Source organism: Aptenodytes forsteri, unplaced genomic scaffold (assembly GCF_000699145.1).
Source record: "Aptenodytes forsteri isolate BGI_AS27 unplaced genomic scaffold, ASM69914v1 Scaffold249, whole genome shotgun sequence".
In the NCBI taxonomy this organism is placed as follows: Eukaryota; Metazoa; Chordata; class Aves; order Sphenisciformes; family Spheniscidae; genus Aptenodytes; species Aptenodytes forsteri.
Window position 1 is genome coordinate 2616122 of NW_008796188.1, and position 19397 is coordinate 2635518.

The 19397-nt window shown below is 45.4% G+C and overlaps 2 protein-coding genes across 4 annotated transcripts in view; one reads left to right on the forward strand and one right to left on the reverse strand.

Moving 5' to 3' along the window:
• LOC103906105 (RING finger protein 113A) overlaps positions 1-15123 on the forward strand; it is a 16517-nt gene extending 1394 nt beyond the window's left edge. Inside the window, exons 2-11 of the mRNA XM_009287944.2 lie at positions 42-210; positions 334-438; positions 1859-1966; positions 2236-2345; positions 2550-2656; positions 3241-3330; positions 4219-4312; positions 5072-5178; positions 5710-5988; positions 14924-15123. Of these exons, the coding sequence (XP_009286219.1) occupies positions 42-210; positions 334-438; positions 1859-1966; positions 2236-2345; positions 2550-2656; positions 3241-3330; positions 4219-4312; positions 5072-5178; positions 5710-5798 (979 nt within the window). The 3' untranslated portion in view covers positions 5799-5988; positions 14924-15123. The remainder of the gene's footprint in view (positions 1-41; positions 211-333; positions 439-1858; positions 1967-2235; positions 2346-2549; positions 2657-3240; positions 3331-4218; positions 4313-5071; positions 5179-5709; positions 5989-14923) is intronic.
• STRADA (STE20-related kinase adaptor alpha) lies at positions 6965-19294 on the reverse strand. Of its 3 annotated transcripts, none has more exons than XM_009287897.1 (12): positions 19233-19294; positions 17842-17899; positions 16952-16980; positions 13229-13331; positions 12587-12708; positions 12346-12454; positions 12106-12229; positions 11028-11199; positions 10265-10369; positions 9859-10100; positions 9124-9166; positions 6965-8442 (listed from the first exon to the last, which is right to left on the reverse strand). In XM_009287897.1, exons 1-12 carry the CDS (start codon positions 19242-19244, stop codon positions 8290-8292), a joined length of 1272 nt encoding a protein of 423 aa, XP_009286172.1. In that variant the 5' UTR covers positions 19245-19294; the 3' UTR covers positions 6965-8289. The 3 variants fall into 3 exon arrangements, with proteins under 3 accessions (XP_009286172.1, XP_009286171.1, XP_009286173.1); XM_009287896.2 differs by having other exon boundaries at positions 19209-19294; XM_009287898.1 differs by lacking the exon at positions 16952-16980 and having other exon boundaries at positions 19233-19247.
• Between the last annotated feature and the right edge of the window lie 103 nt (positions 19295-19397).

Below are 19397 nucleotides of genomic sequence, written 5' to 3' on the forward strand. Positions count from 1 at the left end.
GGTCCCGCCGGCCTCCCGGCACTTCCCGTGGGCGTCCCCAGCCCGCGGGAGGGGGGAAGCTGCCAGCAGAGCCTGTACTTGGGCTGGGGTCCTGCCCCCGGGCGCACCCTTACCCCTGGGCTTTACCTCTCAGAGAGCAGCGGTGAAGAGGGCAGCACGGTGGTGCGGAAGGAGCGGCGGCGGGAGACCCCCAACCCCATGATCCAGAAGGTAAGGGAGCCACAGTAGGGCACAGCTGCATCCGAAGTGCATCCGCAGTCGCCTGCCAAGCTCAAGCTAGGCACAGTGTTGGAGCCTTCCGTCCTTCATACCTGCTGTCTTCTTGCCCCTCAGACCAGGAGATGCATGAAGGAGAGGCCCGCGTATGCGCTGAGCAGCAGTGACGATGAGGATCCATCAAAGGAGATCGGAGTCACTTACAAATCGACAAGGTCGGCGGTAAGGACTGGCCAAGAATGTGGTTCTGGGGTCTGAAGTCAGGTGGGACTGGCAGATCCTGCACTTGATAGAGAGAATTTGCCTCTGCAAATGTGGGATCAGCCATTCCTTCTTTTTTATCTAGAGATGCACCTCCCTGTTCCTTCCCTCTTAATAGACAAGCACCTTGTGCTAGGTGTGTTCTCCTGATACCCTCTGTATCCTTAGGAGGCCATTTAAGATTGGCCTTTCCCTCTTAGAGTTGGGAATTAAAACCGCAAGATGCCACTGGACTTGCCCAACATCGCACAAAATTTTCAGGAGAGGGAGCACTTGAATCAGGTTTGCCCTACTGTTGGGTTCGTGTTTTCAGTTTTAGACCATCTTCTTCCACAAAGAATTCAAGGTGACTTAGAAGGTGCTCCCATCTTTATCCTTGTGGCCAGTGATGGGGTAAGAGCTATGGAGAGACGTCGTCATTTTCTTGGGCTTGATGGGTGGGGTGTCCTGTTAACATCTGGAGTGGAGAGAAATCGGCTGTGAAGGTTTGGGCCCAGCTCAAATTGCTCTTCCCACTGGCTTTTTCTCTTAACTTTCCTCTTGATCCAGTGAAGTTTTGCCCATTAGTATGAGCCTTGGCAGGACATAAGTAGGCTTAAAAGCAGGTATCAACACATGTTCCTCTTCAGACCTATTTCCTTATTGTCTGTGCCTCTGTATAAAATGGGAATAATGCCTAACTGCCCCCAGTCAAAGCTGCAGGGTCAGACCGAGGTCTCCTTGTCACATTAGAGATTAAGATGAATATAACCTCGTGCTGTAATTATTCACCACTTTGCTGCCAAGGGGGCAGCATATTGTTAGCCCTGCTTGCTGTAGGAGAATGGGAAGGGTGCAGGAGGAGATGACAGCTTTGGGGCTGCAGAAGCTTTTGGCATTTAAGTTGGATTTGGTTTTAATTGAGGTTAGCTGTAATTACTCTTTGGTTTCTGTGCAGCTGTTCTTGAAGATCTGATAAATCCTAGGAGCAGGTGTCTGCTCAGTCCATTAAAGAGGAATCTAAACCAGACCACTGTGTTAAAACTGAATGTAAGCCACCCACAGCTGGGTTAAAAGTTCAGACAATAACATCCTGCCTGTAGGCGGGATGGTCTCATGATTGAAGTGTTGGACATGGGAGACCTGAGTTCAGCTTCCAGCTAAGCTGAGGCTGAGCGTGAAGGAGTAAAGTAAGGACAAGTGTTTCCTGCAAGCACTAGGCTGGATCCAGCCCATGGGGGATTTTCCCTGGCAGGTGCTAAGGGAAGGTAGAAACTGATGGAAGGTAAAGCAGGCCACGTCCAGTACTTGCTCTGTGACCAACCCTCCAGGTAGCCAAGGAGCTCTCTGTCTTGTACAGGTTTTCTCTTCGCTGTTGTCACAAGTTCTTCTTGCTTTTCAGAAACCTGTTGGCCCAGAAGACATGGGAGCCACAGCAGTGTATGAACTAGACACAGAAAAGGAGAAAGATGCCCAGGCCATCTTCGAGCGCAGCCAGAAAATCCAGGAGGTGAGTCAGCCTTGCTCTGTAAGAGCTACTGCTCTACAGCATGAGTACGTGTGCTTTACTCATCCCCTTCTGCACACCGAGAAGAGTTTGAGTCTCTTCCTCTCTGGAAATTTGAGAAGCCAAGAGTGTAACCCTTGAAAATAGGGGAATTTTCTGGCTTTATTGGCATCTTGGTATTAAGGGCTGGGAAGGGAGACTGGTGTCAGAGTGGTGAAAGCTAATTTGTGTCATGAAGCTTTCCTTAATCACTTTTCTTTTTGCTTTCCTAGGAGCTGAGAGGAAAGGAAGATGATAAAATTTACCGTGGTATTAACAACTACCAGAAGTATGTGAAGCCCAAGGACACATCGATGGGAAATGCCTCTTCAGGAATGGTCAGGTAGGTTGGGATGAGCCTCAGAGGACTGGGACCACAGAGGAGCTCAGGCACCATCCCCAAAGGCACCTGTTTGGGGCTTGAACTTTGCTGCTACTGCCAGCTTCTTTCTGTCTAACGAGTCCGGTGCCTGGTTCTGACCAGGCCCCCAGGGGCCTTCTCCACCGCAGCTGCGCAGCTGGCCTGAGCCTTCTCCCACCCTTTCAGAAAAGGACCCATCCGTGCTCCGGAGCACTTGCGGGCCACGGTGCGATGGGACTACCAGCCCGACATCTGCAAGGACTACAAAGAAACTGGGTTCTGCGGCTTTGGAGGTGAGTGGATCTTGCCTGCAGCTGAACACGTGCTGCGCCAGATCTGCAAAGGGATCCAGTCCAGCTTGTCATCCCGTGTTTGTGGCGCTCAGATGTGCACTTACTGATTTACAGGCACTTGTTTGCAGAGCTGGTGTGTGATGCTGTTGCAGAGTTGTTTTATGTGATGTTCTTGTCATTTGTGTCGGCCCTTCTGAAAGCTGATGGTCTCTAATCAGTGGTTGTAAGAGTCCTGGGAGGGACCCCTGGGATGTTCCAGTGACCCACACTGCCACAGGTATTCTGGCCGCTGAGGCCATGTGAAGGATGGAATTTCCTGTTCCTTATCCCACTTCCCATGTGTGTAAATACTGGAACTGTTGCTGTGGCACACAGAGCACGATCCTCGCGGCCTACCAACCCTGAGAGGGATCCTGTGCCTGCTCCAGGAGCTTGGCGCTGCCCAGGAGCGCAGGCGGGCGGGGAAGCAATCAGGTTTCACCTTCTGCTGGGCAAAACTCGGGCTGCTCCTGAATTGAGGTGTCCTGTCAACCCTCTACCCCACACAGCCTAGCTGTTAATTCCTCTTTCTTTGTGCTGCTCAGACAGCTGCAAATTCCTCCACGACCGCTCGGACTACAAACACGGCTGGCAGATCGAACGGGAACTGGATGAAGGCCGGTATGGAGTCAATGGTACGGCACCACCTCTCTGCTCTCCCTCTCCCTAAGCTAATGGTGGATGAGGCTACCAGGTCCTGCCTCTTATGATGCCCTAAAGCGAACGTGACTTAGGGATATTGGATCACTAAGAATGAAATGGATCCTTTGCTGTCTCAAACTGCATGGGCCCTGGGTTGAATTAATATTAGACAGAAAGGACTCTAGTCCAAAGCTGTGGAACTCCCTGCTGCAGGATAACCTTAGGGCCAGTAATCACTGACAGCGCTCAGCAAATCTGCTGCTTTCAGATAACCACTGGCTGCCACCAGAGAGAATTATTTCCTCTGGCTCTCTATAAAAGGACAGCACTGCTGTTGTATGGGTCCCAGCAGCGAGCTGTGTGGAGCTGGGGAGATGTGACTATCTCCTGCCCCCCAGATGCCCAGGAGGTAGGATGCTTTCATGCTACGTCACATCATTATTTCTCGCTCATACTGTCCGTAGCTGCGGCCCAAGGCTCATGAGTCTTGCTCATGAACCGCTGTGCAGCTGAGGGGAAGAGGGTGTTCTCTGTTCAGTTGGAGCCAAGGAGTTTGGTGGCAGCTGGTTTGGAAGAAAATTTAAAAAATAGGAGGGGGCTGAAGGATATGTCTCTTTATAGCAGTGAGTGGGCGAGGTAGAAAAGAGTTTGCTCTTGTGAGATGAGCAACAAGCACGCTGGCTCATTAGACCTAATTATATCTCAGTCCCACATGTATTACTGACATCAGCAACACCCAGATGCCAGAGCTCTATTGTTTCCAGCAGAGATTTAATCCCACCTGCTGTGCTCTCTCCATATTTAATATTTCATGCCCCACGCATGGGCTGGTCTGCCTGCCTCTGCTCTTGCTCCAGTCTGGTTAACTTTCTCTTCTGCAGATGAGGAAAACTATGAGGTGAGCAGCGATGAGGAGGATATGCCTTTCAAATGCTTCATCTGCAGAAGTTCCTTCAAGAACCCCGTGGTCACCAAGTAAGCGGTTGTTTTGGCGTGAGGAGCCAAGTGTCTGCTGTCGATCCAGTTCACTAGTCATTCACTGTCGAGGCAGATACAAACACTGCCCACAGGCTGGTGGGTAGAATCTGCTTGTTGTTTGCTGTGGCTTTCCGGTGGGTGGGGAAATCCTCTAATAACCAGGCACCACAGGCTGGTGGGTAGAACCTGCTTGTTGTCTGCTGTGGCTTTCTGGTGGGTGGGGAAATCCTCTAATAACCAGGGAGTCTCATCACTGCATCTGGAGCATCTCCTTGGAAGGGATCTCAAGCCTTTGTTGTCCAGGCACCTTTTAGATTTCCACAGATGCTGCCTCATTACATCATCTTTCCCGTTAACCTTGAGATTTTGTTTTCGTGCCTTCATTTGTCCTGGACACTGAACGGCACGCTGCATTGCGTGAGCAGAGAAACAGAAGCATGGGGAAGCCAAGAGCTTGCCAAGGATGAGGAGCAGGCTGGGGGCAGCCTGGACATCACACGCTGCCAGCCCTCTCCCACGCTGCCGGCTGTCTTGCTAGGTACCCGGTGTCTGGAAGAGCTCACTGGTGGCTCTGTGCCATCGCTCCACATCAGTGAAGCAATGCTGAAACACCTTTCATGGGGACAGTGCTGCAGAGGAAGCTTTGCATGCAGCTCACTTTTGCATCCCCTGGGGACCAGTAGTCAGTAATTTTCTAACGCCTGGACGCAGCGACTGTATCTGGTGACGTGCTGTGGCATCTGTGTCTCTGTACAGGTGTAGGCACTACTTCTGTGAGAATTGTGCCCTCCAACACTATCGCAAATCCCAGCGCTGCTACGTCTGTGACAAGCAAACTAATGGAGTCTTCAACCCAGCAAAAGGTAACAGGCGCCTGTGGGAGAGAGGGCTTTCAGTGGCAGCGTCTGGAGCAGCAAAGGCACCAGCTCCTGAGGTGTCATCGTCTCGGTGTTGGGCTTGGCCCTAAGCTGGAGCTCACAGCCCTTGGCTGCCGGCAGAGCTTGCTTTAGTGCCAGGAGACACTAAATCACGGCCTGTGTGGCTCCCGTAGGTGCAAAATGAGCATCCGTGCTTGCCCAGGTGGGGAATGCGGGGAGTGTGACTTCTGGTGAGGGTAGGGGGGGGGGATGTGCTGCAGGAGTGGAGGCAGCAGCTTGTCTGATGCTCTAGTTGGCAGGTCAGTAACGCACTGATGGATTCTATGACTGTAACAGCTGATGCCCTGGACTCGGCAAACGGTGGTAGCTCCTAGCTGAGCCTTTGTGTAGGCAAGTAGTTTTTGGTAGCTGCCCTGGTTCTTGCAGAGATGGGTGTATGCAGGACCTGGGCACCTGGCTTTGGTGTGGGACAGCCCCTGCGCCTCGAGTCTCATCCTGCCTATTCCTGTTTTTCAGAGCTCATGGCAAAATTGGAAAAACACAAAGGGGAGGAAGAGGAGGAGGAAGAGCAGCAGCATTCAGACCATGGAGAGGATCCGCAATAGCAGAGCACCCTGTTTTGTATCTAGCTGAATAAAGCTTTCATGGGAGAAAAAAAAAAAAAGCTCACAGCACTTGCCTTGGGGCCAGCAGCTGTAGCCAGTACTTGTGTATCCAACCAGCAGCTACTCAAACAGTGTCCTGACCGTGCCGGATTCCTTGTTTGCTGCTCTGTGAAGGCACAAGACGGAACAGGTAAGGTGAGACTCAAGAGTCGTGGCTGAGTATGGCTGTCTGCTACCACCGTGCTGCCAGCAGGACCCCAACAGTTGCCTCTGAGTGCAGCAGTGCGCCTGGGGAAGGAGGTGTTGAAGACTACATTCAGTTACTTCGTAACTTCTTTTTTTGACCAAGGTGCTGCTGTTTCACTCCTAACTGCACTGATCCTGCTTGCTTCCTGCTGCTGTGTAAGCATAAATCTATCTCCGAGTTAATTTAAGTCCATAATCTTTGAGCATGTAGCAAGCTGAAAGCATGGAAGGGGATGAGAAATACTAGCTTGCATTAAGATCATCCTTCACCCTAAAACTGCTAACTCATGGGAAAGCAGGCTAGAGCGCTGCAGTTATTTGTGATTTATTATAGCTCAGTGTGTTCCCTCCTGTCTTTTCTGCCTGCCTCTTGGTTCCTAGGAGAATTCAAGAGAGGCTTAGATCTTCAGTGGGCAACACACCTCTTGAATCATCCCTCTTCTGTGAGGAAACCCATCTCCTCCAAACCATCACTCACTCAAAACCTTTGGGACTATGCTGAGTGGTACTGTGCTTTTTCTTGCTGTAAGTACCGGTGATTCAGTCCCTGTCCAGGCTTGTGGGAGAGGGATAAGGATTTTTGCAAGCTACAGACTTCATAACAAGCTAGGAAATTAAGATCTGCTTACTGTAATAAAATTAAATCAGGAGCCAAACCTGATCCTAGGGAGGAAGTAGAAGGAGGAATTCACCCCCGTTCTGGGAGAATGCATTCTACCGAAACATTCAGAGAAGAGCAAGAGCAGTTGTTAACAGCTTCTTGCTTTAGTTGAAATACGTTTTTGAAACATGACGGCAGTTGCAGCTAACTGTGGTGAGCTATACGAAAGTAAGGAAATAAGAAGAGCAAGCGTGCAGAGCCAGCCCGTGTCATCATTTGTGATCCACACCATCATCTTGCAGAAACAAGAGACTTAAAAAAAACTTCAGAAATACTTTATTTGTTTTGGTAAAAAACTAGAGTAACAAACTTTTATCTGGGTTCAAGTACAGTTTATAAACACAAGAAGGACCTGTTGCCAGCACCACTACTCCCATCAACCACACCTACAGGACTGGATTCTCAGTGCTTCGTTGAAGAGTAGAAAGACCTCCAGCACCCATGGTCCTTGGAAAGGTCAAACTAAAAGCCTTAAATGCACCTCCAAAAAACAAATACCATGGAATGGGGGGAGCTGCCACAGCAGCAGGGCAAAGTCACACAGCCATGAATCGAGGGGAGCCATGTGAGAAGCAAGCTTTTACCTGTCATTCAGTCAGGGAAGGCAGAACAGCAGTGGTAATGGAAGGCTTAGGATCAACTCTGTACATGACATTCAAAGAGGAGTCGTGAGCAAGAGGATTTAGCATGAAAGTCAACTTAATTTTCCTCTGTGCCAGGGTAAGTCACTGAGAACAAGCTGGTATGAGTGTTACCTACTGTGAAACCAGCCCAGCTAACGGGAGGCTCAACTAGATGTGCTGTGGGGATAAAAAAGCTGGTACCTTGTGCATGTGTACACGCTTTGGTGACCCAGGCAGCCATGGGAGGAGAGGCTGGAATGCCCTGTCTGACCTGGAGTTCAGAGCGCTCGGCATCAAGTGAGAGGAGTCTCTTCAAAAGCTCTCTCCAGAACTGGAAGAGAAGAATCCAGCGCTGTAGAAGAAAGCCCGATGCAGCAAGTGTGCCTGGAATGGAATCGGATTGTCTTTGATCTCCCATTTTCCATCACAAAGCAGTGACTAAATTTAGAGAACATAATCCCTTTTTTCCACACTCTCAAAAGCTACCCTGTGACAACACTGTAACAGTAATCTGACTAGCTCTAAGAGAATGCCAAAAACTAAGAGCTGCCTGCCTCCCCTTAACTCTAAGGCACCCTTAAAAGAGAAAGAACCAAAGAGGGTAGGGACACACAGCCTTCAACTGTGATACGAGGAAGCCAGTGATTTTCAGAAACGCATAAATAGAGACTAAACAGGCTCACTCAACCCATTTGAGTGATCTACCAGTGCTCAGCTGCAAGAACTGGGGCGCTGGGCACTGCACCATCTGGAATACTCCAGTTCCTTGGGGTTGATCCTCTTCCAGCTCAGGTCTGTCCATTTGTTTCCAGGCTACTTCCTAAGTAAACAGGCAGTTGAAGTTCCTTCCCAAGGACCTGTAAACTCTTCTATGTGTAACATTCATCACCTTTTATGAACAGAACCAATAAATTACAATGTCCAGAAAGCTCCTCCAGAACCAGGTATAGTCCCTGTTTTTCTAGAATTCCCAGTCATCCACATCCAGCTGCTCCAGGTTTGATACCAGCCCAAAAATGCCACTGGGATCCTGGGGCCGCGTTCCTTCAAAATTGGTGATTGGGGTGACGGGGCGCAGAAGTTCAGGGAGTGCTTCAGAAGCACGGCGCTTGATCTGCACAGGAAGGAGAGACCTCGGCTGCTGAAATGCTTCCCCACACTTGCACATCACAGTCAAGCAGCAACAATGTGAAAGTAAGAACACAGTATTATCTGCCCACCTGCACTGAGACGCGTGCAGGGCTTTCGCACTGCATCTTGTCACGAGAAGTGCTTTGCGTGCAGCCTTTTCAGCAGCACTTGGGTGCTGTGGTCCTGATGCTCCCCCTCAGTGAAGCACAACCCTAACTCCCAGCTCAGAGCAAGCCAGACAAATCATTTCAGGAGCAGGAGAGCCTCTGCCTTTTCCCGTGCCAGGGCTGGAGCTCACCAACCTGCCACACAACTGTAAGCAACGCACAGATCACCTCGGTTTGGTCTCATTAAGGACCAGGTTAGGACTGCCTCGCCCCAGGACTCAATAGCCTGTGGGTGAAACTGTTCTGCCATACAGGACAGGCAGATTTACATCCTCTGTTTAGATAAGGAAGAGATGCTTTTGAGAACAGCCCATCCACCTCCGAGGACAACGTGAGGATCACCAAGCTGCACTACGATTAGTCACCAAACTAACTTAATTCTTTCAGATCACAGAAAATTCAGCAACTCGACATTCCCACCCCCAGGTTCAGTGAGACAGCAAGACGACTACAGAAAAGCCACTGTTCTTTATCTGCAGATTAAATTAGTTCCTTACCTGCTTGAAAAAGGGATGATTAAGCAGAGTGCCTGCGCTTGGCCTGTAGAAGGGAGTTAGAATAAAGTAAGCACACAAGAAAATGCGTCAGTGTTTAAAGTCAGGTAGTGGAAGAAAGAAAAGACCAGGGTCCTTCCTGCCTCTCTCATTTCTCAGCTATAGGATATCTCCCTTTTGTAACCAGTAGCACTGTTTATTATCTTTGCGTGATGTTTTATGCAGGCAGTTCAACCTTCTTCTGTGCAAGTTACCTACTTGTACACCCCACCATTTGGTCAAGGGAAAGCTTCTGAACAGTGTGGTACGCTAGAGAAGTTTGTCATGGCTAAAGACGACCTTATGCTCACTACGGAGGAAGATACAGTTCTTGATCACTTCCCATCGTTACTTTCTGCTGACTGAACAACAGACATTCGCAGTGATGGAAACTGGGTAAACACAGTCTCACAGGGAGCAGAAATTCAAGTTGTTCAGTTTATTTTCCTGACGTGTAGCACCACTCTACCCTCCAAAGAAGGTTGCAAAGTAATTCTTCAGGCTCTCTTACAGAAAGCGCTCAAAGTATTAACACTGCTCTTCTTTTACATACTTGGACTGCTTTTCTCAATGTATGGAGCACATCCTCACTCCACTAGACTTTTGGAAAGAAAACTGAATAACCTCTGCTGGCTCTCTTGGGTTAATCTGCCCTAGAATAGTGCAGGTCTGTGAAGAGCAGCTTTCACCTGGCTTTACCTGAAATCGGGGTTCCGCTGGAGGCACTGCTCTACGAAGTTATGGAAGTAGGTGGAAAAGGTCCGAAGATAAGGGTGCAGGGTTGGCTCTCCGTTGGCCGCTCTCACATTGCTAATAGCCATGCTCTCGCCCATCCCGTAGTTAGCACTTGAACGGGAGGTTTTCATAGTCAGCTCATCAGCAGGAATTGTGGTGGTGTCTAGCAGGCAGGGAACAGTTCCATTCAGCTTTTCCAAGAGCATCTGGAAGAGAAGGGGGATAAGCAACATCACACACAGGAAGACCAGACATTTAAGGTTTCTCATCCAGGTAGGCACGGCACCCTTCTGTCTTCACATCCCAGTGCAGCAAAGCAGTTCCATGTGCCAGGATGAAGGATGAGAAGGGAACAGCTTTTAAACCTTACCTGAGTAGAAGGCATGTCTTTAAATGGTACGTGTCCATTTGCCAGTTCGCAGGCTGTTATCCCTACGCTGTAAATGTCAGATTTTGCATCGTAACCCTGGAGATTCTAGATGAAAAGAAAAATTAGCCTTGTGGACTTACATGGGATTGCATGGGCAATACCCATGATTCAATATGCAGAACAGCAAACCCAAATGATTAGAGCAGAAATAGTACAACCACATACAGGCTGGTTTATTGTGGTCATGGGTTTTTTGTTTGTTAAAACACACAGTTAAGGGCAACATTTATTTAACTGAAATCAGCTAGCTAGTAGGGATGGCATCCACCTTAGGGTAACACTTTGCTAATCGGAGGATCTGTAGAAGTACCTACAAGAAAACTATTTAGTCAAATAGATCAGATCAAATTCTACCCACTCGCCCTGCGCCCTCCCCAGATCTGTTTCCTCTAGCCACTCCGCTTTCTTTTCCTTGCATTCGTGCACCTTCCTCTGGAGGGAAAGAAAAGACAATGTTGTGACATGGGCTTCTCAGCAATTGCCCCTTTTGACAGGAATACAGGTTTCCCCTTGCTAGGGGTCAGTGGTTTTAAGGTAAAGGACAGAAGAAAAGGATAGAGCTCATCACAAGAAAAAGTAATCCTGTGGCTTTTGTCATGTGTGTGTGTGTCCCCCTACACCCCCCGAACATGCCATCAGAACTCAGAAATTATACAGAGATACCATATATCACTAAAAAGTAGCAGGTTTTTTTTCAACACACCTGCTGCAAGACTTCAGGACTGAGCCAAGGCAGGACTTTGATGCTGTATTTGGGAAAGTCATGAACAACTTTGAGTCGCTGCCCATGGTTGATCATACTTAGATTACTTCGCAGGCCAGAGAGGTACACCTTCCCATCTACAGAGATCAGGATATGGCTGGCTTTAACACTCCTGAAAAAAAAGTAAAAATAGTCAGGTTCTCTGGCCTCAAGAGAGTTATGTTCCTTACAGCTTTCCCAGGAAGTCTTAGTGCGGAAAGGCACTGCAAAGGATTTAAGGCAGGCATAGGTAAGCTGAATTTCTTTTACAGTACATACAATAAAAGTAGTAACCACTAATAACCTAGAACTTTTAGCATTTGAAATTTACTTTTGCAACAGAAGGATGTATCAGAGAAGAGGAAAAATATGCTAAGGGATGGAGGCAGTGATTTAGAAAGAGATTAAGAGAAGTTGTAGTACTAAAGAGAAATTCATCCTTAGCGAGCACCTATGGAAAGGATAAAAGCCTACTCTACTGGACAGCTCAATGCACAGGGCAATACTTGATCAGCCTCCTACCAGGAGGCTGAGACTCCTAACGACCATCCTGAATGCTGTGCAAAACCGCTTCTGCAAACATTAACAGGACTCTATTCACCTACTTTGCAGGTTCCCAAAGAACGTTTCTGTGGCAAGGAGAAATGCAAGACTAAAGGTTATGGACCCAGGACCTTCAACAGTAACAGGGCAAATCCCCACCACCACCACTGTCAGTCTCAATTTGGAGACTATCAATAGTATCTGAACAGAGCCTTAACAAGTCAGCCTGTCAATATGAGCTGCGGTTGTGATTTTACATACACAGTGGTCTTTGGGATAAGTTTGTTCCACAGTGACACTTTCACACAGTTCAGGAAGATCAATGATACAATTTGCCACGAGTATCAAACGGGCTTGCTCTAACAGCAAAGTAATACAAAACTCAATAATGCGTTCCGCATCTTTTGAACCATCCACTCCGCTGTAGTGATGAGTAGCATTTCTGAGAACTTCCAACAGAAGGAAAATGGATTGTCTTTTTTTTTTTTTTAAATACCTATGTACATAGCCCATATGGTGGATGTAGTCAAGTGCTTTCAATACGCCTTGGAGGATATATGCGATAGCCAGTTCACTCATCCCATCCATAAAATGGGTACAGATTAAATCCTTTGCAGAACCTAAAAAGAAAACACCTCTTAATTGGTCAGGAAAAAAAAAACCAAGGATACTTCGCCTCTTAAATTTCATTTCACAGAATATGATGGTCGGACAAAGGTATTCCCTCTCCACCTACCATAGGCCATGAAAGACGTCACTACCCATAGCTCATTGTCAGCTATGAAAGTTGCTTTGTATGGCACGATGTTAGGGTGGTTGAAGAGCTTGGAAACATGAAGTTCCCCCTAAAATAAAAAAAAAAGGTATTTTGATTCAATTTAGTAAATGCAGAAATACGAATACAGCATTGATAAGCACTGCTCTTGCTGTCTGTCCTCTCCTAAACTTGCATTATGGTATTAGTGGATTCGTGTTACCTGCAAGAATGTGACCATTTCGTTTGTGCAGGCCTCCAAGTTCACTCTTCTGACTGTGACATACTCTCCTGTGGGTTTATACCTGGCCAGGTTCACAACCATCAAGTCTTCAAAGCCTCTGCCTGAAAGAAAAGGCATTAAAGCTTCAGCAATATTTCTGGAACCACACACTTCTGGCAAAGTCCTCCAGTCCTTGACCCTTAAATAATCTTTACGCTCATTTATTGAAACTATTTTTGGCCTTGTGAAAAAGAGTAATCATTCCATCAGATACCACATTCCTTGGCATGTATCCCATCAAGAGAAATCCTCCTAGCCAGTAATACTATCCTGTCTTTCAAGTTCAGAACCGAGGTAGAAATAAAACGATTAGGCCGCAGCCCCACCAAGGACAGGGACAGGTTTCAGGCTGCTTCTGCTGACTTTGTACTTCACTCAGTATCATTAACCCACCACATATCTCTTTCAGTTGAAAGCCTTTGGGATTGGCACCTCATTTTTTATTAAAGTGATTTTAAAATCAAAGAGGACGGGCATCTAATGTCAAAAATAAGCAATCAATCAAGAAAAGGCCAACAAATCTGCAGAAGTTATTTTCTTTGCAAAGCAGACTTCCAATCCTCCAGTCCACTGTAGTATTACCTATGATAGTGAGCAACTCATAACAGCTGCTGTCTGGTAGGAAGTTGCTCATGGTGTCCCTTTTAGGGGAAGAAGCTATCGACTCGGAGCTCGCCTCATTTGTCTGGGGGAAAAAAAAAAAATAAAGTCAGGTCAAAAGAAATAAAGATCACGTGCTAGAAAAATCATCTGCTCCTTATATTATCATACACCTCAAAATAAGAAGACAGTACTGAATATAGAAGAGAGAATTTAATTGCTGTTAAAATAATTTTAAATAGTTATTTATCAATTGAAATTCAGGAGATGCCTCATTTCAGAAGATCCAGATATCTGTGTTTCAAAACATGTAACCGTAACAGGTAGGTTCTTAATTACTGTAAGCTGGAATGTCTTTAGGAATATTTGGATAAAGCCAATTACCATTCCCCAGGACAGCTTAAGCACTGCTTTATAGTAACTACCTTTCTCTCATTAATTACAAACTTCTGTGCCACCTTCCTGTTGCATGAGCAAATGCCAAAGGAAAGCTTGTTCGCAGCACCTCTCTGCACTCTGGCAGTCAGCATTCCTGTCTGATGCTGGGGCTTCTGGTCTTCAGCTGCTCATCTGCGATAAGACCAGCACAGCTGAAGCTGCTTAGCTGAATGGTAGAAGTGATGAACCAACTTAGCCCAAGATATGAAGATCGGACACGCATGAGAAGAGAAGCTCCAAATGAAAGCAAAAACTGAACTGCAAAGCATTAGTGCTTACAGCAAAAAACAACAGAAAAGAAAAAGACCCCACACCACACGGGGAAGCAGCACTCCCAAGCCTGTCAGCTTTTCTTTGCTACATCTGACATAAAGCTATCTGCTTTATTTACATACACATAAATCTTTCCAAGCAGGATTTTGCAGAAGACAAACTTCAATGTTCTTGCAAGTTCCATTATACCTTCCAACTCCCTCAAATTTCCAAAGTCACAAGGAGAGCATCTTAATGGGGAACCAAATTTATTTGGTGTCTAAGATCAGATTTAGTTATCTCAAATTTCCAGCACATTAACTCCTCCTGACATTTGGAACTCCAGCTCATTTTTTCCACCTCATTCTTCATCAACTGCAAATGCCCTTTATCAGACCTTTTCTCATGGTACATGAAGCAGAAAAGGCTTGTGCATTTTCCTAGAGTGACAGCAAATACTCTTTTTTCCATCACTGAAAGATGGAAACAACACAGTGGCAGCTGAAAAACAAGAAACTTGCTGTTCTACACTCAGTCCAGGGTAAACTTAGTGCCATGAGCGCAGCCATGAATTTGCCGTAAATTACCTTTGGGTCCCTAAGTATACTTTGGGAGTAAACTAATAGTCAACGCTTCCCAAGTTCTGCTCTTTCAGCTGACCTTGAACAGCACACATTCTACCTCTCTCTGCCTACCTTTTAAACAGGTATATTTTTCAGTTAAGGGAAAAGGCAAACCTTCAAGATTTGTGAACAGTGCTACGGTATCATTTCAGCTCAAACAACTCTAGCACAGCAACTCGGTCCTGTTTCAGGATAGCTAACCCCTGAGATCTCAGCAGCCCCAAATCCTTTTTTCTAGTCATAAACACTAGACAGTGCTGTTCCTTGGCTGAGAACAGGCAGCAACTTTCCATTCACGATTTCAAACTTCTGTTAAAGATGCCTGTCAATTCTGATCTCAACTGTCACTCATTACTTCTTCCAGCAATTTCACACAGTCCTGTCAACAGCAAGATTGCCAGGAGACACACACAGGCAGATGGAAACCTCTGAAGCAGAAAGGCACCACCAAGGAAATGAAAGCAGGAGGCTCTGATAAGCAGTGTTATGGAGCAATGACAGCTGGTGAAACACTGAGCAATGTGTAAGTGGTTTGCTTTATTAAAGTCCACTCCAGATACAGCATAAGCCAACAAATCAGATGCAAAAAAATTAAATAAGTTTAATCTTATTAATGGCGTAGGCTGTTTCAACAGTAATGGAAAAATACTGTGAATTCCCTTTTTAAAAGTCTTCCAGTACATCAGAGGTCTTCACTCACCTCTCTTCATGTTAGCAGTGACCGATAACTGAGTTAATGCAAAAGGAGCTCTACCAGAAGTTTATCAACATCATACAAGAGGGTTTTTTTTAAAAAAAAAAAAAAGTTAAACTGAAATGTCATTTATGAAATACTGCAAAAAAAGCTCCTCAGTGGTTTCACACAGGACTTTTGGTGTATGGTCAAAAGCAAAAGCAGCTGCAAAATGAAGTCACGTATGACTAGCTTTATGGCATGACATTCATTAAGAGCTAGCTTTCCGGCTTGTTGATCTGACTTTAATTTGAGATAGATTTAAGGAAATTAATCTTTGCAAGGCAACTACTGTTATAAATGCCATAAGAAAATCAGTTATGTGATGCTAGCAAGAATCTGCATTTGCCAAATGACGTTCATCTCAATTAGGAAGAGGGAATGTCGTTTTTGTTCTGCTGCCTTCCTCTCCACCTCCTCGTTCCCCCACTCACTTTCAGCATGAGCAACAACAATTTGCCTCCTATCCCCCTCCCCAAATTGTTTACCTTTTTCTATAGCCCTGCTGGAAAAAGTAAGCTTTTATTTAGATGTAAAAATCAAAATAAGAGTCAGCAATACCACTGCAGAGGTGACCGAACCCCAAGTGAATACTGTAATGAAAACAAAACAGATGCTCATCTCCATTTGCTTCCAGTCCAGCATATGCATAACACTCAGCAACTTAAAAAAAGGTGTAAGTTTACTTGACTTCATACAAAACATTCCATATACATCTCATATTTTCAGCTTTGTTTGTGCCAGTGAATTACAGACACTGGCACAAAAGTCAATTATAAGCAGCTTGAACTGACACAGCTATAACCAAATCACACTTAATTCGTGTTTGTAATTAGCTTGAACTAGAGCAACACCTGCACACAGACATGTTTCAGTATGGTGTGGGTAGGTGGGAAATCATTTAGACAAATACATTCTATCGTAAGTTGTGTTATTCTATGAGAATTGTTCATTATGAAGCAGATAGCGTGCAATCAGGCCCTGCAGAACAAAAAGCGTCAAGGTAAAGTTTTCAACTGCCACATTTTGGCTGTACGTTTCTGAACAGACATTCCATGTTTGCCAGTGATTTTAGTCTTTAAGAGGCAAAGCTCTCTAAGCACACACGGAATTGGCTCCGAAGACGACCAGACAACAGGAGGTAAAGTCACCTCGAACTGAAAATTACATGATGTTTGGTTTTGATGTTGGAGCCTCTGTTGTGGCTGCTCTACAGGGAAGAGAAAGAAAATCAGAATCAATGTGTTCAGAAGGGAGCACTGGTTTTGAATGGCCAACATAAAATTTTTTGGGCCTAGTTTTCAGAAGTCCCATAAACTAACCTCTTCCTTTTATTCTAAAGGAGAGTTATAAGAGATTAGCATCTCTGAAGAATCAGATCCAAATCATCTCAAAAAAAGAGACCCCTGGGGGGCTGGGGGATGACGACACAAATACAAATCCAAGAGATTAAGTTTAAGGTTTTGACTTGTCATGTAGAGTTTGAAAACCACACACCAAAATCTCCACTCCAGGGTGAAACCTGTTTCCACACTTGTAGAGCTAAATACAGAGATGAAATATGTAACTAAGATAAAAAGAAAAAAAAAAATCAAACTTCCACAAGGAATAATCTCCATGCAATGAACCACAGCACCACAGCCTGCAAAAGTCACTTACTTTTCTCCGAGAGTCACCCGGAGGCTGCTCTGGAGTAAAGAAATTAATTGTTCACCATGTTGCGTTCAACAGATACCCATTAAAAATATAGTTGGAAAACTGAGTAAATAACCCTGCATGATACTTTTTGATACCAAATTTTTTTTTTTAGACAAAGACATTTAATTTACACATAAGGTTGCAGCACTAAAAATAATCAAATTGTAGTACAAGTATGGGAATTAAAGAGATTCAAATAGTGCTACTGTTCATATATTCAGCATAAACGTAAGGTGACAATTTTTTTTATTATACCTCTAAACACATTCAAAAATGACATACCTACTTTGCTTAAATACAGAAGAAACTATCTAAAGTTTATTTAAAGTAGTGAAAATTCTTCCGCTCCACCTGGAAGCTCAAGATCTAGACATCTTTCCTATGCTCTGGTCACCTTCTGTGTCACTGATCGAGAATTCTGCATCCTAGTGGGCAATTTTGCTCGTTATGCACAAAGCAGAACAGAAATTAATCAGCTCTCCTGCAGGCACACTGGGGAGCTATCATCAGAGTTTCAAAATCTATTTTTACTGGGAAAATTATAATTAACCTTCCCAAACCCCAAATCTTTTTCATAGGAAAAAAAGTGGTTATGCTAAGAAATACAGAATGCAGGGTCTGAAAATAGTACTGCCATCAACGTGAAATTGATTTCCAAATAACTTGCTAGATCTTGGACACTTCCATATTAACTTTATATGGTTAGCCAGCTTGAATAACCAGATCTGCTGCTACAACCAGATTTATTCATCACTTTTACTGTTAAGATACATATTTACAACCAAATTAACAGACCCTGTGGCTAAAATAAAACATTTCTAACAATGTCATCTAACGAGAGGGAAACTTACCTCCAAACAGTTCGAACTCTCTTAAGCCCTCAACAATGAACTTTTCAGACACCCACCGCTGAAAGAAAAAACAAAATCCCCCAGATAATTAGTCATTCCATCTAAAGACGAGTTTCTTTTCCCCCTCTCCCCCCAAAAACATAAGAGAATCTTAACACTTCAAGGATTCTACTGCGGTCTGAAACTAATTAGCTGCAGCATCAGAGTTACATCCTTACTTTGGACAAGGATATTCTCTTCTTGTGCCACTACGATGGCGTGCAGCCAGCAACCACACAGGTGCTACTGCTTTTCCTGAGCAGCATGCACTTGCAATAAAGTTAACATAATTATAGATCATTCAAACAAGAACCTTTATCCATGCACGTACAGCAAAAATAATAAGCCTGCTACAACTCCCTTCTATATGCAAATAAAAGTTGTTTGGTTGGTTGGAATAGGTGTAAAAAAAGCTTCAACTATTTACAATGAGGTGATCTCTTAAAGAACTTAAATATTTTGGCTATATATCTATTGACTGAATGCAAAATTAGAACATAAATGTTTTAAAGCTGTTGTTCTCTTCCAGAATTCATGCTTAAAATTCACAGCAAGCATTAGGTTGTACAGAGAAATGTTTCTACCGCTCTGTTCAACTCCATGATTCAAAGAAAAATATATATTCATGCACACATAACACACAATAGAATATGCAATTTTAGGCTTGCAGAGTGTTGATCACGAAGTTAGCATTAAACAACCACAAACACTCCCATGTTAGAATTTGTCTACTCGGTAAAATAACTGAAAAAATAGCTTATGTCGTTTAGTGCAAGGGAAGCCTAGTCCTAGAAAGCACCGACGAGTCTTTAGGTGATGACGACTCAAAACTCGTATATAACAATATCATTTTAAGGCGTTAAAAGTGGTTTTCTCACGTGAAACTTCCTCATTTAAAAACGCAGAATTAAACAAAGCTGTTGCGTTTAGCTTTCCAGGCTAAGTTTAGGAAAAAAAAAAAAAACAACCCACAAGCAGAAACTGTCGGTGGTGCAACACAGGTGGGGCAGTAACTTCTTAAAGAAAGGTATGAAACAATCGGCGTTACCGCACTTTGTCTTAATTGCGACGCTCATTACGAACCCCTTGCACCACACGCAACGGAGATACAGGTGTGCAAGCAATAAATACTGAAGCGCAGGGTGGTGTTTGTTTTTTTTTAACTAGCGCCTAGCGCGCACATGGATGCCCTATAATTAGCGGATTTTAACGTGACTTTGAGGTGCTTTCCAGGAGGCCGGCCCCGCCGCAGCTCCTCTGCACAAGCGCAAGGCAGATCTACCGACACGCCGGCGTCTGAGGGAAGCTGGAAGGCGTTCAACACTCACCCTAATCCGTTCGGGTTTACTTACAAGAAAAGACATGGAATCCGCGTTTGCGTTACCACACGCAGCTCGCGAAAGGACGGGCAACCTGCAGGCACAAGAGCGGGTCACCCCCTCGCGCCTCACCCCGGGACCGAGACCCCGCGCCGGGCAGCGCTCACCCGGGGCCCGGCGGCCCCGCGGCCCCCCCCC

What these genes read in the sequence shown, in the direction of transcription:
- STRADA (XM_009287896.2), bottom strand. Translation starts at nt 19,244, where the DNA reads ATGTCTTTTCTTGTAAGTAAACCCGAACGGATTAGG. An exon ending in GTCCTGAAGTCTTGCAGCAG is followed by an intron (nt 10,370 to 11,027) that starts GTGTGTTGAAAA and finishes CTTTTCATCTAG; the next exon opens with AATCTCCAGGGTTACGATGC. An exon ending in CAGCGGAACCCCGATTTCAG is followed by an intron (nt 9,167 to 9,858) that starts GTAAAGCCAGGT and finishes TCCCTTCTACAG; the next exon opens with GCCAAGCGCAGGCACTCTGC.